The following is a 19069-nucleotide window of genomic DNA, read 5'->3' as shown; positions in this document are numbered from 1 at the left end:
CCCCCCCCCAAAAATTACCTTCAGGAAAATGGAAAATATACAGTATCTTACAAAAATTTTAAGTTACCATTTACAACTCCTCCATCACCATTTCTATAGTGCAGTATCAACAAATGTTGCATATCCTCAACACATAAAACCACCTCAGGCCAGCCTTGATAAATAGCAGGACAGCTAAAGAGTATGTTAAATATAAAAGTTGCATTGAGAATAATTAGATTCATTAAAAACAGGCAAGTACTGCAAAAGGGTTATTTTATCCAGTATTGTTGTGCCCCCAAACAAAAAGACAAACAAACACATTAAAAAATACAGGTTAATGGAAGTCTAGGAATTCAATTCCATTTCTACTGTCTAGAAGCACATCATAGCTGGATAACAAAGCTCTATACTGTAACAGTTAACGGCTTTTGCCTTTTTTATATAAAAAAATGGAAACAATTTTTTCCATTGATTGCATCTGCTTTCCTTTAAGTCAACCATATTAAATTAACTAATTACTTAACACAAAAAATCCAAACGAAAATAAAACAATGAAAAGTGCCATATTGTAAATCATTCTAATACATACTGTTACCCATTTCAACATAAACTTGTAACTTACATTTTGTTTAAAATATAAAGTCAGTGCTGTAGTATATCTTTGTTTCTATAAATAATGATTATAGCACAAAGAAGCCCACTTTCCCCAAATAAAAATAACTTAAAAAGCTGTAAAAGATTCCAATTAAGCTTGGCTTGAAAAAATAGTTTGCTAGGTCTAGTCAAATGTTCAACATTCTGAAGGTATTGTTAATTGCTTGCAGTTGATAGACAAACACCAAGTTAATAAAACATGAAACAAAGATAAAAAGTGCTGCATATAAACCCCTGATGCACCAAAGATTAATATCAAAGATCACCGATACATCTAATAAACTGGAAAAATTTCCAGCCAAGGATATATAGCTTTAAAAAGGAAATGTTTAAAAAAAAAAAAAGTTTGAATGTAAAGCAATCCCGTGATACTTCCACTATGTGGGGCTATACATACAGATTCCATGATACAGTATTTCACATAAATGGATACTATATAACCTCCTTGCTGAGAAGGAGATCACATGTGCTATTGTAGCAAACCTCCCTCAGCGTTTAAGCTGAACAAAAAAAAACTACTAAACACCACAAAGATGCATCATCTTTCAATAGCCCAGCTGTGATTTCTCCACTAGAATGGCTGCAGCCAGCTGCTGGGCGTCTGTCATGTGAGGGTTCCTCTTCATGACGAGTCTCACCAGGTCGGGCGGGAAGATGTTGCACAGGTTGACGAAGATCTTTTCTCGGCTGTCCTGGTACCTGGGGGGGTCCGGCGGCGGCGCGCCGCAGTACGGGACGCGCCAGGTGGGCTCGGGCTGCTCGGGGAGGCTCTGGAAGGTGAACTGCTCGTAGCACGGCTGCGTGGGGTTATCGGGCAGGGAGTATGTCTGCCGGTAGCCGTACGCGTCCATCCCGTAGCCCTGCCGGTCCCAGCCGCCCAGGCCTTCCTGGCGGGCGTGGGGCTTCCGCGGCCTGGACGGAGAGCCGTCGTAGAGCCGCGAGTCGGAGATGCTGTCTATCCTTGTGGCCACCAGGGAGCGCCCGAGGTGCGGCGCCTTGGCGTGCGCCGAGCCGGGCGGGGACGGGTAGTCGCCGGGACAGCTGGACCGCGCGCCCACGGCCGGGTGCTGCAGGCGCACGGCCAGGTGCGGGAGCGGAGGCTTGTGATGGTACTTTGGTTCTTCGTGACTGTAACTCTGCACTCTGGTTAAGGGGTCGTGGAAACTCTGCAGGAAGGGCTGGGAGTTAAGGCGGCCGTGAGGGTGCATGTGCGGACACTTGAGGTTCTCTTCCAGCTGCGGGTCGGGGGAGCTGACGTAGGGGCGGTCGTTGTACCCCACGTACGAGTCACTGCTCCCGCAGCTCAGGCTCCCTTCGCTGCTGCAGTCAGAGGCGACAGAGCTGATCCTGTAATCTGTGTCTAAGGAGAAACGCCTTTCAGGGCTCCGTGGGCCTGAGATGCTCAGATTTGAATATGCATTCAACATGGAGTAATATCCAATGTCGACGGGCGAGTCACATTTTGGATACTGTTCATAAGGCATTGGCGTTCCATGATTTTTGGTTGCCATCATCATCGGAGGATATTGCCCCTGTGGTCTTTGATCCTGAGGTGGGAAGTGAACTCCAGATGGTAGGCCATTGCTTAAAGATGTAGTGCTTTGGGGTTTGGCGGTAGAAGTAGCCGGTATACTAACCAAGGAAGGTACAGACCTGGTTTCCAGTTTGTTTTTGGTGGGAAGCTTTTCCTCTAGGTCCTGGTAGACTTGAGTCCTTATGCTTGGGTCTGATTGCCTCTTTGGAGCACCTCGCTTGACATCAGAAGTGCTGTCGGCCTTAGTGCTGCAGGGGACGCTGTTGCTTTTCACCAGTCCTCCTTCATTCGCAGTTTTGACTGCTGTGTTTCTGGACATGGCACGCAGCTCATCAGCCACTGACCGCTGAGGCTGACTGCCCCTTTCCGGATGATAATATTTGCACTTGTGTCCATAGGTACACTTCTTTCCTATGAAGAGTAAAATCAATTAGGCAAAGGAACATTCTGCCAGATCCTGAACACTCACTGTGGCACTTTTAAGAAAGAAGCAAGTGCAGGAATGGGAGCTGTGCTCAGGGCCACTCTGCTCCCTGCTTCTGAGAAATGCCACCTTTCAGTCTTCCCACGTCAGCGCTATCAAGAGCAATAAGAAAGTCAGCTGACTGAGTAATAATTCCTTCCATGTCCTCAACTCCTACCTGCCTCTCCTCTTCCAGTACAACTCTGCAGTCAGGTAGGACATTCTGTTCTGCGGAGCAAAATGTGCTGCTGTGATGTGATAAAGGCACTCTAATCTAACGTGCAGCTAGATGGAAGAACTCCAAGTTTTTATCGACCTGAAAACTAACTTCATGTAGAATTAATCTGAGTTTTTAGAACAGTGCTTTAATTCAGGGGAAATGCATATACACTGAACCCAACTAGGTAAAAAGAATTATTATTTTTTAAGTTTAATTACTTTCAAAAGAACCGCATACTATATGCCATCCAAAATTTTAAATGTTTATTTTAATAACAAACATTTAATATTGTGCTCTAAAGTGAAAAAAAACTGAAAGTGTAGTTACTCAGTTTGTCGGACTCTTTGTGACCCCATAGACTGTAGCCCACTAGGCTCCTTTGTCCATGGCATTCTCCAGGCAAGAATACTGGAGTGGGTGGCCATTCCTTTCTCTGGGAGATCTTCCTGATCCAGGGATTGAACCTGGGTCTCCTGCATTGCAGGCAGATACTTTACCGTTTGAGCTATGAAAGGCATTTATCAGATACTATAAAGAAAGTTACCATACGGACAAGGCTGCTTTTTGTGTTCAGGAACAATAGGTTTCTTCCTTAGAAAATTATCCAGGCTTGGGCCATGTCTGCCAAGAGGGTCATCTGGAGGCATGAACCTGTCATGGACATAATACAAAATTATATCTAAAGTAAAAGGTTGACAATTTAGTTCTAAAGACAGAGTGTAAAGAATATTCACCCTAAGGTATTTATTTTGAGATTTTAATCCAAGTATTTTGATTCAACATTTATAGGATAAAAAAAATCAGTACAAAAAGTTTTCTTAATGAAAACAAAATTAAAATGTTTCAAGCTGAACTTGCATTTGTTTTAATTCCAACAAGTTTTGGGCCTAGCATGTTCTAATTAAGTCTTCCTTTTCTCATGGGATTTTGTAAGGACTTAAGAAAATGATCACAATGGCATTTTAGGACAGGCTTTAAGAACATTAACCTTGTGAAACAATATGAGGCAGGTGGGAGTCAGGAAAAGCAGCTGAAGGACAGAAGGGAGAGGTGGGAGAGAGTATCGGGCAGACTGAAACGACCCAGACCCCTAGCATGCATCAGATGCCCTGCACACATTGCTGCATCTCATCCCAGCAATAATCCCTTGAAGAATTAGTTCCATTTCACAGGTGAGTACACTTTTCTAACTTAGGCTTAGATGAACTAAGTATTTTTATCTCAGTTCACATGTTATAACCAAGATTCAATTTTTCCAACTCCACATTCATTCTCTTCCCACTATAACAAGGTTACTTATTAGCTGAGATAGAAAAGATCTTAAGGAAATAAACTATTATTTTAGATTGACTGTCCAATGGAAGCAAGAATTCATGGCATGAATACTGTTAAGAGGTTATGACTGAGGAGTTCTATTACTAGTTATGTTATTGAACATGAAATAAACCACGTTTACCTGTAAAATGTGAATAATGTGTCAACTCCTAAGGGAGTGTTAACATGCCTGAGTAATACCATTGAGCAACTATGATGTTTACTATTATTATACGCACAATATGGTAATATTAAAAGGTTAAAAATTGAAGACAAACTCAATCCCACAATCTTAATTATTTTCCATTATGTGTTGCATTTTAGTTATTTTTCTCTATGCACACGGCACTTTACAAGCACAAATGCAATTTTATACTTTGCTTTTTAACAAGTATTTTCCCATGTTTCTGAATAGCTGAATAATATTTCACTAGGAGATGTACCGCAATGTAACTGATTTCTGTATTGTACCTTTAGTTGTTTTTGAACTTTTGCAATTATAAATATACAGAAGTGAACGTTTTTGATCTTCCTTTTTCCCTCATTATATATTCCAAGAAATGAGACCATTGCTTTGAGAGGGTATTTTTAAGACTTCTGCTAAACCATACCCAAATTTATCAGTTTCATTATGTCTTTAATAGCATAGTGAAATGAAATGAAGAGGCTCAGTCATGTCCAACTTTTTGTGACCCTATGGACTGTAGCCTACCAGGCTCCTTTGTCCATGGGATTTTCCAGGCAAGAATACTGGAGTGGGTTGCCATTTCCTTCTCCAGTGATAATAGCATAAGGCATATACAAAAATATGTTTTTTAATTTTGTGAATTAACTGAGTGAAAAATATACTCTTTGTAGATTTAATTTTCATTTTTGATTATCAGCAGGTGAGCTTTTCCCACATATTGGTAAATACAGTTAACCTGACATCTTTGTGCATGTCACGTGTCCATTATCAATTTAATCATGAATAGTCTTACACTGCTACAATATTTTAAAAAAATAATACATTTAAATAAGCTCTCAATGCTCTAAAATAGATTTTGAAAGGCAGTGTTCTGGTGGTCAGTGTGTTCTGCATTTGCATCCTCCGAAGGTGGCCAGCCTCCGCATGTCAGTCACTCAGGGCAGCGTGCATCTCACACAGGGCCTCCTAAGACAGGACTCTGCCATTTTCTGACTCCCACTGAGGATGAGTGGGGACATCAATGGTTGGAAGAAACTGTCTTATGTCTGGTCAGTGGCAAAAAGACAAGTCTGTAGCCTGCTGCCAGAGATACTCAGATTTGCATGGAAGCAGTGTTACTGTAAGTGGTTTTACTTACTTGTCATTGACAAATGAGTACATTAATAATCGCTCATCTATGAATTTTTTCCATTCTGGTTTCTCATTTGCCAAATCCCTGTAGTTATCATTGGACACAATTATACCATCCGACTCAAAGGCCAGTTTCACGATGAACCTGTCATCATAGCACACCACTCGCCTCCCCTGCACTCGTCGCGAAGGTGTGAACACCAGGATTTTTTCCTTCTCTAATTTACGTAGGATTTCTTGATCTGCAAGAATAATCAGGGTAGGATTTTTAGTAATAAATACATACAAAACACATCTCACAACTTTCATACAAAGTCAGTTTTTATAACATGAACGGGGTGCATGCACCCATTTAATTAGGGATTATGATTTATAGTTTGTAGATGGAGCAAATTTGTAGCTCCCAGTAACAGTTTTCCTTCAGGATTTTCAATTAAAAAAAGGTTTAAAAAAAGCCAAAAAAAGTGAACCTGAAAAACATGAAGAGTAAAACTTAAAAAAAAGCATAAAACTGAAACATGACTGACCAAAGTCTGATTTTCATCACATAAAGCTTTTCTTTGATAGCTGGAGCCACCAGCTCTACACAGTGAACTAGCTTCTCACACCTCCCTAGCACGACACTGTCCTAACAAAGCAGCTGTGGTGGGTTTATGTCTGAGCAACAGATTCTTTCCCCCATGTTTATTTTGTGGTGCTGTTTTTCTAACTAGCGGATGTGATGATGGTGGCGGAGTTTGAGAAGTAAAGACATCGAGGTAGCAAAGGGAAGGGTCTTCAGATGCAAACGTTTCAAAGAGTAAGCAGGCAGTGAAGTCACAAGTGCTGTCCTGGACGAGGCCGTTCTGTGCTCTGTGTCTTTCCTGTTGAGACAGCTACTAACAAAGACCAGCCGTCTTGTGGGGCTGGACTGAGTAAGGTATTAGAAGCGATTACGTGGGGAAAACAGCCATTGATTAAAAATGGACAGGCAGGGGAATGCTCATTTTCTCTTTGGTTAGCACATTCTTTCAGCACTTTCTAACTCTACTGACTGATTAGTGTTTGGGGTTTTTTTGTTTTGTTTTTTTAAAGGTAGCAGAGCTCATATTTTGATTGATGATAAAATTGTCTCCTCACCATGCCTTCTTCCTACTTTAGTTCTTTCAATCCCGGACTTCCTACCATGGTAGGTGCTAGCACAAAGTGCTGGGTATGAGCTGACAGATTTCATAATATTTTTTAAAAAAGGCTCACTTCTCCTCAGTGCTTACTAACTGGAGTTAGTGATTTCTGAAAAATTTCTCTTCTCAGTGGATAATCACTACATGCCTACTCTGTGGTATGTGCTGTGCTAAGTGTCAATGACGTCCAAAATGAAGAACATTCCCTCCTCAAGGAGGCCTCTGTTACTGGGTTGGGCAAGCATGTAGACTGCGCAAGCCAGGTTTGTAATTGTCACAATGGAAGTATGAGCAGAGTATAGGGGACGGAGAGGTGACATGGGTCAACTTGGCATGTAGATTTCATGATGTCCCAGACAAAATGAGTTCAGGGCCAGAACTTTGGTTTAGAAAAGTGGTAGAGAAGTAGAAGTATGAGTGTTCAGAGTTCGGAACTCATGATACATCTCAGGTTCTGCCACTCTCTCTATCTAGCAACTGTAGTCTTACTGAGCCTGCTTCTTTACGTTCTCAAATGCTGTTTATAGGCTGTGAGGAATCAATGAGTTATCAGGTGTGAAAGCACCTAGCACAGTGTTTAGCAAGCTCTCACTAAACACTGTGTCCTTCAACTAATCAGTTCAGTTCAGTTCAGTCGCTCAGTAGTATCCAACTCTTTGTGACCCTATGGAATGCAGCACTCCAGGCCTCCCTGTCCATCACCAACTCTTGGAGTTTACTCAAACTCATGTCTACTGAGTCAGTGATGTCATCCAAACATCTCATCCTCTGTCGTCCCCTTCTCTTCCTGCCCCCAATCCCTCCCAGCATCAGAGTCTTTTCCAATAAGTCAACTCTTCGCATGAGGTAGCCAAAGTACTGGAGTTTCAGCTTTAGCATCATTCCTTCCAAAGAACACCCAGGACTGATCTCCTTTAGAATGGACTGGTTGGATTTCCTTGCAGTCCAAGGGACTCTCAAGAGTCTTCTCCAACACCACAGTTCAAAAGCATCAATTCTTCGGCGCTCAGCTTTCTTCATAGTCCAACTCTCACATCCATACATGACCACTGGAAAAACCACAGCCTTGACTAGATGGACCTTTGTTGGTAAAGTAATGTCTCTGCTTTTGAATATGCTGTCTAGGTTGGTCATAACTTTCCTTCCAAGGAGTAAGCGTCTTTTAATTTCATGGCTGCAGTCACCATCTGCAATGATTTGGGGCACTGTTTCCCCATCTATTTGACTGAAGTGATGGGACCGGATGCCATGATCTTAGTTTTCTGAATGTTGAGCTTTAAACCAACTTTTTCACTCTCCTGTTTCACTTTCATTAAGAGGCTCTTTAGTTGTTCTTCACTTTCTGCCGGAAGGGTGGTGTCATCTGACTATCTGAAGTTATTGATGTTTCTCCCGGCAATCTTGACTCCAGCTTGTGCTTCTTCCAGCCCAGAGTTTCTCATAATGTACTCTGCATATAAGTTAAATAAGCAGGGTGACAATATACAGCCTTGACGTACTCCTTTTCCTATTTGGAACCAGTCTGTTGTTCCATGTCCAGTTCTAACTGTTGCTTCCTGACCTGCACATAGGTTTCTCAAGAGGCAGGTCAGGTGGTCTGGTATTCCCATCTCTTTCAGAATTTTCCAGTTTATTGTGATCCACACAGTCAAAGGCTTTGGCATAGTCAATAAAGCAGAAATAGATGTTTTTCTGGAACTCTCTTGCTTTTTTGATGATCCAGCAGATGGTGGCAATTTGATCTCTGGTTCTTCTGCTTTCTAAATATTCAGCTTGAACGTCTGGAAGTTCAGGGTTCACGTATTACTGAAGCCTGGCTGGATAATTTTAAGCATTACTAGTGTGTGAGATGAGTGCAACCGTGCAATAGTTTGAGCATTCTTTGGCATTGCCTTTCTTTGGGACTAGAATGAAAATTGACCTTTTCCAGTCCTGTGGCCACTGCTGAGTTTTCCAAATTTGCTGGCATATTGAGTGCAGCACCTTCACAGCATCATCTTTTAGGATTTGAAATAGCTCAACTGGAATTCTATCACCTCCACTAGCTTTGTTCATAGTTATGCTTCCCAAGGCCCACTTGACTTCACATTCCAGGATGTCTGGCTCTAGGTGAGTGATCATACCATCGTGATGATCTGGGTCGTGAAGATTTTTTTTGTACAGTTCTTCTGTGTATTCCTGCCACCTCTTCTTAATATCTTCTGCTTCTGTTAGGTCCCTCCATTTCTGCCCTTTATTGAGTCCATCTTTGCATGAAATGTTCCCTTGATATCTCTAATTTTCTTGAGAGATCTCTAGTCTTTCCATTCTATTCTTTTCCTCTATTTCTTAGCACTAATCACTGAGGAAGGCTTTCTTATCTCTCCTTGCTATTCTTTGGAACTCTGCATTCAGGTGGGTGTATCTTTCTTTTTCTCCTTTGCTTTTTGCTTCTCTTCTTTTCACAGCTATTTGTAAGGCCTCCTCAGACAGCCAATTTGCTTTTCTGCATTTCTTTTTCTTGGGGATGGTCTTGCTCCCTGTCTCCTATACAACGTCATGAATCTCCATCCATAGTTCATCAGGCACTCTTGTCTATCAGATCTAGTCCTTAATAGATGCATGTAATTTTTGATCTCTTTTGAAAATCATAGAAAACCAAAACAAGATAAAAAGCCCAGTCTCAGCCACAGGATTTGCCATATTATAGTTATTCTGTGTGTCCTCTACAAATATTTTGAGATGCCCCTTGACATCTCATTTATCAGTGTACCCATCATCAGGACTCAGATAAGAATACTCAATAAATGACTGTGAAAGGAATATGGAAGCTAGTTAAAGATGTGTATTCTGAAGTCTTCCAGTTTATTCACTGTCCATTTTATGCACTGTTCATGCATAATCCGTGGCCCTTTATCTGTGGGAGTGTTTACTCATGTACAATATGCCTGGATCCTGGAAGTGACTGGAGGAGTAAGATGGTAGCCTAAAAGTCATCACCATCTTGCTTAATTTGAATTTCTTTACCAGCTAAGATTAAAAGGACACTAATTAGGAAGATAATTAGTGATAATTAATTAGGATAAATAGTCCTAACTTAAATAAATATGAATTCAGTCTAGCTGGTAAATTAATTTAATCTCTAGTTCCTAGCACAGTACTTGATAACAGTCTTATGCTCATTTGTTTAATATTTGTTCAATCAGTGGAAGCCCAGCTAAAGAGCAAGCTTCAATCTGTATCTGAAAACTTAACAATATTTCTTGCTGTTGTTTCAGCCAGTAAGTCCTGTCCAGTTCTTTGTGACCACAGGGACTGCAGCATGCCAGGCTTCCCTCTCCTTCACTTTCTCCCAGAATTTGCTCAAAATCATGTCCATTGAGTCAGTGATGCCATTCAACTATCTCATCCTCTGTCCCCCCCCACTTCTCCCACTGCCCTCAATCTTTCCCACCATCAGGGTCTTTTCCAATGAGTTGGCTCTTTGCAACAGGGGGCCAAAGTATTGGAGCTGCAGCATCAGTCATTCCAATGCATATTCAGGGTTGATTTCCTTTAGGATTGACTAATTTGATCTCCTTTCTGTCTAAGGGACTCTCAGTCATCTTCTCTAGCACCACAATTTGAAAGCATCAATTTTCAGCGCTCAGCCTTCTTTATGCTCTAACTTTCACATCTGTACATGACTACTGGAAAAACTATAGCTTTGACTATATGGACCTTTGTTGGCAAAGTGATGTCTCTGCTTTTTAATATGCTGTCCAGGTTTGTCATAGCTTTTCTTCCAAGGAGCAAGCATCTTTTAATGTCATGGCTGCAGTTACCATCTGCAGTGATTTTGGAGACCAAGAAAATAAAGTCTGTCACTGTTTCCACTTTTTCCCCATCTTTTTGCCATGAAGTGACAGGACTGGATGCCATGATCTTCGTTTTTTGAATACTGAGTTTTAAGCCAGCTTTTTCACTCTCCTCTTTCACCTTCATCAAGAGGCTCTTCAGTTCCTCTTTGCCTTCTGCCATTAGAGTGGTATCATGTCCATATCTGAAGTTGCTGATATTTCCCCTAGAAATCTTTATTCCAGCTTGTGAGTCATCCAACCTGGCATAAATATTTCTTATCAAGTTTCTTATTTTGGTATAGTGAAAAAAGACTGGACTATTCAACTTACCAGTTATTACCTTGTTGACAGTTTTCGTCAAGAGAATTATTACCTGGAGGAGAAAACACCTAACAGCCTCTGACAATAGTGGTACACATTTCACAAAGTAAACTGCATACTGATGAGTTCCAGAGAACTGATGTGCTAGTATCTTAAAGATTAAACTCAGCCACATCTCACACTGAGCATTACGATTTTCCTTTCTTTTGGATCTCATATTCCTTTCACACTCAAGAAGCTTTCATTTACATGTTTAAATATTGCTTTTTCTTTTTCAGTTTATCTTCCCCCTGATTATTAATGCATTATAGTTTCCTGTCAAAAATTGGGAAAGAAAAAGTACTAAGAAGCAGGGAGAAAATAAGACTTCATAACACATGACCCAGAGGGAATTACTGTTAATATTTTGGTATATTTCCTTCTAATCATTTTCTATATATTTTTTCCTTCTATATGTGTGTATTATGTATGTACATATATGTGCACACACCCATAAAATAACAAAACCTGCCTTAAAGTAAAAGAGCATTCCCTGAGATCATTAAAAATTCTGCCTAAATATTCTAATACTACATATTCTATCATATAGATATATATTTATTTACTAAGCCATTTTTCTAATTAATATATGGTTTATTTCCATTTTTTTTTTCTATTATATGTAATATTGCACTGGATGTCTTTGTGGTCAAAAATCCCCCCCATACCTTTGTTTATTTTCTGGGGCATTATTCCTAGAAGGGGGACTAGTAGATTCAAGTATTAACGTTTTAAGACCAAACTTTTCCAGAAAGGTTGTAACATCTATGTTTCCATAGCAGTGTACAAGTAACTCCCTCCAGGCACTGAGTATTATCAAGTTTTTAATCTCTGCTAATTTGATGGGTTAAAAAAAAAAGCCATTTAAATTTGCATTTCTTTATTTACTAATGAGGTTGAACATTTTTCCCCCTCTTATTTGGCATTTGCATTCTTCCAAATATACTGTTTTTAATCAATGTGTACTGTTTTTATCAATGTGTAAGAGTTCTTTTTATGTTATGGATGTGGATTCTTTATTTGTTGTATTTTTCTTGCTTATTTTCAAGAAAATTTCCTGAAATACAGAAGTTTGATCCAATTAAATCTATCTTTCCCATCATAATTTCTTCTAAAACTTTTAAATTTAGGAAGGTCTTACCCAGCCATTCAAAGACTATTTATAATCTCTGATGGAGATTTTTGACAATTAATTCTTCAACCATCTGCAATTTATTGTTATATGGTGTAAGATAAGGATCTAAATATGCATATTTTTTCCAAAGAGTTATCCAGTGTCTTGGTACTGCTGACTGAATTATCCCCAACCTTCCCACTTTACAGTTTACATAGGCTAGGGTCCGATTCCATGACTCTGGGCTCCATCATAACTTGTCTTCAGGTTCTTATTCTAATTTAATAATTATAGAGAAAAATAAAGTCTTAAACTTCCCTTGGAGTACGTGGTGGGTGGTCACTCCACTGGTTTCTTATTTGAACAGTGTAGCTTCCTTCACACGGGTTCCTCAGTTTTGTTAATGTTAGGTGCAGAAAGGGGCAGGAGGGGTTGATGAACCACTGACCTGAGCAAAATGTTGAGCAGCAATAATTAACAGTTACAAGGGACACTTCTGCCTGAAACTCATACATTTAAAAATTACAAGATAATGCAAAACATGGATATTTTATTGGGATTGAATCATTTCCTCTACTTGACACCAGACAGCATGACCCTAGGGGTTTTTTTGCTCTGTAGTCACGGCTGTTATTCAGTCGCTAAGTTGTGACCCCATGGACTGCAGCATGCCGGGCTTCCCTATCCTTCACTATTTCCTGGAGTTCAAACTCGTGTCCATTGAGTCGGTGATGCCATCCAACCATCTCATCCTCTGTTGTCCCCGTCTCTTCCGGCCTTCAATCTTTCCCAGCATCAGGGTCTTTTGATTATTGCCTAGTTTCATACAGCAGATGAGAAAACTGGAGCCCAGAAGGGTCAGTGTGCTGCTCAAAGTGCCAGGAATTTGAATCTAGGCCTCCTGACTCCTAACATGTCTCTAAAGGTCAGAATTTTTACAAAATTTGAAATAAAAACTTGGAAAGTAAGAAAAAAAATGGCTTAACTAGCAAGAATTACTGTTTAGTTAACATAACCAGATAGTTTTTAAACTAGAAAATAATGTCCCACCAGGGACTGAGTAAACTGTGGCAGACACATGGATTATTCACTGGGACACTGGCTCAGGTGTGCGCGGAAGTTCACGGGCTCACCTGTAATAAGCGCATCAGGCCGGGACTGCTCTTTCCTCCAAGCAGGAACAAAGACGGTGACATCCTTGTGGCCTCTTTCCAAAAACCAATCCACTGCTAATTTTATTCCTCGGCAGGAAAAGACTTCTTTGTTTCCATGGCTGAAATGTTATTTTAGAACACTTAAAACACAACGAAACCTAAATTTGACTTCATTAATTCAAATTTGTAAACAGACATGATAACATAATTAAAACAGTTAAAAGAAATTCAAGTTTAAGATGGAGTTTTATGGCTCAGAGAAACAATGAAAAAACTAAGGAATGGAAAATTGTAAGGAACAAAAAGAAAATTAGGATTATTGTGTGGAGAATAAAGAAAAGTGAGTTTTCAAATGAGAAGTTGTAAAGGTAAACTAGTTAGAAAGAGAAGGCTCTTTTAGATAGGAGAGGGAAAGCTGGGCCTGAGTACAGTGAGAATAATTTCAGTCAATGTAAAAAAAGAAATCACATAGAAAAAAAAAATCTGTAAAAACAGTGGAAACAGAATACTTCATAAGAGTTTCTAAAAACTTTTCCTTCTCAACAGTTCTAATGTATATATTTCAATCCAATGATTAAGCAATGCACAAAATTTATTAGGTGACTAACGTAAAACACATTCACACATACACTCAAATGAAAAATTCAATGCTTAATCTCATACAAGAAACACTTTCTATGTCCTTCAGTGAAAAGACACCTGGTTTCTTTTTAACAATATTGTGTTGGACAAGGATTAATGACAAAAGGGCATTCAAAATTGGATTAGCAGTTTTAGTATCTAAAAGAAAATGCCCAACTAACAGTGTGGTCATTCAATAAATATTTATCTTAGCACTGGGCTCTGCTTGTGCACTTTAACCTAATAATTCAAAGTAAGACTATTCTAATGTTTTAAAAGAAACAGTCTCCTGCTTTCACTGAAATAATTACATTCTTATTATAGTTTCAGCCCTGAAGGCTCCATTCTTATCTAAGGGGCAGAAATTCTTTAATTCTTGGGCTAAGGAGGGCTGAATGGAATAAGGTAAGTAAATGCTCTGTTAACCTTTAACACAAATCAAACATTAGGTATATAAATATATTGTTCTGGTGGTTCTCTGGGAAGCACTAAAACTGTCTAAATACAGTTAATCATATTTGAAGGACAAAACAGAAATAGACTAACTTGCTTTGTAGGTGCTGGAGGCTATAATGCAAACCACAGGAACTCTTTGTGTTCCATAGACCTGTCCTAATGGTTTGGGACAAGATTAGAGGTGAAATCAGATGCACTGAAAGTTTCAGAGGAAGGGATAAAGGAAGGAGTCTGAAGTACATTTGCTAGGAAAGAAGGGATACCTGATGGCTTCTACAAAAACGCCCCAGCAAATGGTACAGAGAGATGTTGAATTTCCTAGAAAATACTGAAATGTAAGCAGTCTTCTGAAAACTATAACAAATGATGGCATTTTCTTGTGAGGATACACATACTAATTATTCCTCAATACAAACTCAACTTGCTGAGAGCCAAGGATAAATACACTCTGCATTAATGCTTTGAGATTTGAGTGAATTGTGCTTTGCTAGTCATTGTGACATTTGGTGTGCTGAGACTTGAGTGTTTCACTGCCTCTGGCTCTAAAGAGAGGACCATAAGCATTTTGTGTCAGGTGACTTCGGCTGGTAAAGGCAACCATCAGTTGCACTGTAGAAAGATTTCCTCTTGTAAGTAAATAACTTTCATAAAATGTGTATAAATAGCAAACCACTTACAAACACAGAACATAGATTTTATAGATTCTAACCCAGGTATTATACTGTATGCAACACTTACCACAAAGATTGTTCCCATTATCCGCTCCCTCCCCTGCGCCCACAGCCCTGCCTCCCATCCTGCAAACCCTCACAGGGGGAGTGCCAAGCAAGAGGATGAGTTCCATTGCCACACTATGAACTGCAATAGGACGGATCCATTGTTGCTGGATCTTGCTTCTAATGATCCGATGCGGTAAAGAGCAATATTGCATAGGAACCTGGAATGTCAGGTCCATGAATCAAGGCAAATTGGAAGTGGTCAAGGAGGAGATGACAAGGGTTAATGTCGACATTCTAGGAATCAGCGAACTAAAATGGACTGGAATGGGTGAATTTAACTCAGATGACCATTATATCTACTACTGAGGGCAGGAATCCCTCAGAAGAAATGGAGTAGCCATCATGGTCAACAAGAGTCTGAAATGCAGTACTTGGATGCAATCTCAAAAACGACAGAATGATATCTGTTCGTCTCCAAGGCAAACCATTCAATATCACAGTTATCCAAGTCTATGCCCCAACCAGTAATGCTGAAGAAACTGAAGTTGAACGGTTTTATGAAGACCTACAAGACCTTTTAGAACTAACACCCAACAAAGATGTCCTTTTCATTATAGGGGACTGGAATGCAAAAGTAGGAAGTCAAGAAACACCTAGAGTAACAGGCAAATTTGGCCTTGGAACGCGGAATGAAGCAGGGCAAAGACTAATAAGAGTTTTGCCAAGAAAATGCACTGGTCATAGCAAACACCCTCTTCCAACAACACAAGAGAAGACTCTACACATGCACATCACCAGATGGTCAACACCAAAATCAGATTGATTATATTCTTTGCAGCCAAAGATGGAGAAGCTCTATACAGTCAACAAAAACAAGACCGGGAGCTGACGGTGGCTCAGATCATGAACTCCTTATTGCCAAATTCAGACTGAAATTGAAGGAAGTAGGGAAAACCGCTAGACCATTCAGGTATGACCTAAATCAAATCACTTATGATTATACAGTGGAAGTGAGAAATAGATTTAAGGGCCTAGATCTGATAGATAGAGTGCCTGATGAACTATGCAATGAGGTTCGTGACACTGTACAGGAGACAGGGATCAAGACCATCCCCATGGAAAAGAAATGCAAAAAAGCAAAATGGCTGTCTGGGGAGGCCTTACAAATAGCTGTGAAAAGAAGAGAAGTGAAAAGCAAAGGAGAAAAGGAAAGATATAAGCATCTGAATGTAGAGTTCCAAAGAAGAGCAAGAAGAGATAAGAAAGCCTTCTTCAATGATCAATGCAAAGGAATAGAGGAAAAGAACAGAATGGGAAAGACTAGAGATCTCTTCCAAAAAATTAGAGATACCAAGGGAACATTTCATGCAAAGATGGGCTCGATAAAGGACAGAAATGGTATAGACCTAACAGAAGCAGAAGATATTAAGAAGAGGTGGCAAGAATACACGGAAGAACTGTACAAAAAAGATCTTCACGACCAAGATAATCATGATGATGAGATCACTAATCTAGAGCCAGACATCTTGGAAAGTGAAGTCAAGTGGGCCTTAGAAAGCATCACTATGAACAAAGCTAGTGGAGGTGATGGAATTCCAGTTGAGCTGTTTCAAATCCTGAAAGATGATACTGTGAAAGTGCTGCACTCAATATGCCAGCAAGTTTGGAAAACTCAGCAGTGGCCACAGGACTGGAAAAGGTCAGTTTTTATTCCAATCCCAAAGAAAGGCAATGCGAAAGAATGCTCAAACTACCGCACAATTGCACTCATCTCACACGCTAGTAAAGTAATGCTCAAAATTCTCCAAGCCAGGCTTCAGCAATACATGAACTGTGAACTCCCTGATCAAGCTGGTTTTAGAAAAGGCAGAGGAACCAGAGATCAAATTGCCAACATCTGCTGGATCATGGAAAAAGCAAGAGAGTTCCAGAAAAACATCTATTTCTGTTTTATTGACTATGCCAAAGCCTTTGACTGTGTGGATCACAAGAAACTGTGGAAAATTCTGAAAGAGATGGGAATACCAAACCACCTAACCTGCCTCTTGAGAAACCTGTATGCAGGTCAGGAAGCAACAGTTAGAACTGGACATGGAACAACAGACTGGTTCCAAATAGAAAAGGAGTACATCAAGGCTGTATATTGTCTCCCTGCTTATTTAACTTCTATGCAGAGTACATCATGAGAAACGCTGGACTGGAAGAAACACAAGCTGGAATCAAGATTGCTGGGAGAAATATCAATAACCTCAGATATGCAGATGACACCACCCTTATGGCAGAAAGTGAAGAGGAGTTAAAAAGCCTCTTGATGAAAGTGAAAGAGGAGAGCGAAAATGTTGGCTTAAAGCTCAACATTCAGAAAACAAAGATCATGGCATCCGGTCCCATCACTTCATGGGAAATAGATGGGGAAACAGCAGAAACAGTGTCAGACTGTATTTTTTGGGGCTCCTAAATCACTGCAGCTGGTGACTGCAGCCATGAAATTAAAAGATGCTTACTCCTTGGAAGAAAAGTTATGACCAACCTAGATAGTATATTCAAAAGCAGAGATATTACTTTGCCGACTAAGGTCCGTCTACTCAAGGCTATGGTTTTTCCTGTGGTCATGTATGGATGTGAGAGTTGGACTGTGAAGAAGGCTGAGCACCGAAGAAGTGATGCTTTTGAACTGTGGTGTTGGAGAAGACTCTTGAGAGTCCCTTGGACTGCAAAGAGATCCAACCAGTCCATTCTGAAGGAGATCAACCCTGGGATTTCTTTGGAAAGAATGATGCTAAAGCTGAAACTCCAGTACTTTGGCCACTCATGAGAAGAGTTGACTCATTGGAAAAGACTCTGATGCTGGGAGGGATTGGGGGCAGGAGGAGAAGGGAATGACCGAGGATGAGATGGCTGGATGGCATCACAGACTCGATGGACGTGAGTCTGTGTGAACTCCGGGAGATGGTGATGGACAGGGAGGCCTGGCATGCTGCGATTCATGGGGTCCAAAGAGTCGGACACGACTGAGCGACTGAACTGAACTGTTGCTGGACCCACTTCTCTCCCTGATTTTGTTATTTGATAACAAACAGCTCCCTAACATTTGTTTAAGAAACTAGTTGCAGCTAAACACATCCTTAACTGCTATGTTATTCACACCATAAACCGACAGGAAACTGGCAAAACTCTATTAATATCAGAAAAAATATATTTAAGGCAAAACATTACTAGGAATAAAAAGTTACTACATAAGAGTAAAAAAGGAGCAATTCACACGGAAGCTGTAATAATTGTGAACTCAGTCTCCATACGAGTAATGAAAAAGATCATGGGATGACATGAAGAAATAAATTCACAGTCATACTACGAGACAGGTAAAGCAGAATACATTTAGTAAGAATCCAGACAAGTGAATAACTAATTACAAGCTTGACCTACTAGACAAATGCAAAACCTTGCACAGAGTTAAAGAGAAAATCTTTTCAAGAACACACGAAGAGTTATAAAATTGGCTGTGCACTAGGCCACAGAATAGATTTCAACAGACATCTTGTATCTATCATACAATGTTCTTTGACAATGTTATTAAAGATTAATATTGCTATATACCATAAACCAATTTAAAATTTTAATTTAAAAATGACCCTATTTGTAACAGTAACAAAAACCAAACAAATATAAAGAAGATATTATAAGAGCTTTATAGAGAAAATGAAAATTGAAAACCTGTATTAAAGAGCATAAGAGAAGACCTAGGTGAAAGGAACACTATCCCATTTTCACAGATGGTAAGACTCAATGTATGAAGATAGTAATTCTCAAATTAATGTTAGTACACTGAAATCCCAATATCAAAGGGTTTTTTTGTGAAACTTGAGAAGTTGATCCTGAAGTTCATTTGAAAAAACAAGAGGCCAAGGATAGTTAAGTAATCCTGAAGAACGAAAAAGGAGGAACTTCCCCACTAGCTGTCAGTATTTTTGCATAAAACTACAGAAATCCAATCAGTGTTATATTAGCAACGATTAAAAAACAGAAAATAAACAACAGAAAAGTGAACCTAAGATCGATCTCTCTCACACACACATATATCAGTTCAGCTCAGTGCAGTCGCTCAGTTGTGTCCGACTCTTTGTGACCCCATGAATTGCAGCACGCCAGGCCTCCCTGTCCATCACCAACTCCCGGAGT

General features: G+C 39.9%; 1 protein-coding gene across 1 annotated transcript in view; it reads right to left on the bottom strand.

Moving 5' to 3' along the window:
- Positions 1-1181: 1181 nt before the first annotated feature.
- Positions 1182-19069, bottom strand: part of ZC3H12C (zinc finger CCCH-type containing 12C) — a 42342-nt gene continuing 24454 nt past the window's right edge. Inside the window, exons 3-6 of the mRNA XM_068989203.1 lie at positions 13074-13213; positions 5493-5727; positions 3398-3504; positions 1182-2581 (exon numbers count right to left, since the gene is read on the bottom strand). Coding sequence (XP_068845304.1) covers positions 1182-2581; positions 3398-3504; positions 5493-5727; positions 13074-13213 — 1882 coding nt within the window. The remainder of the gene's footprint in view (positions 2582-3397; positions 3505-5492; positions 5728-13073; positions 13214-19069) is intronic.

This window comes from Capricornis sumatraensis, chromosome 16 (assembly GCF_032405125.1).
Source record: "Capricornis sumatraensis isolate serow.1 chromosome 16, serow.2, whole genome shotgun sequence".
NCBI lineage: Eukaryota > Metazoa > Chordata > Mammalia > Artiodactyla > Bovidae > Capricornis > Capricornis sumatraensis.
The sequence above is the reverse complement of the archived record's forward strand: the minus strand, read 5'-3'. Positions and strand labels throughout refer to the sequence as shown.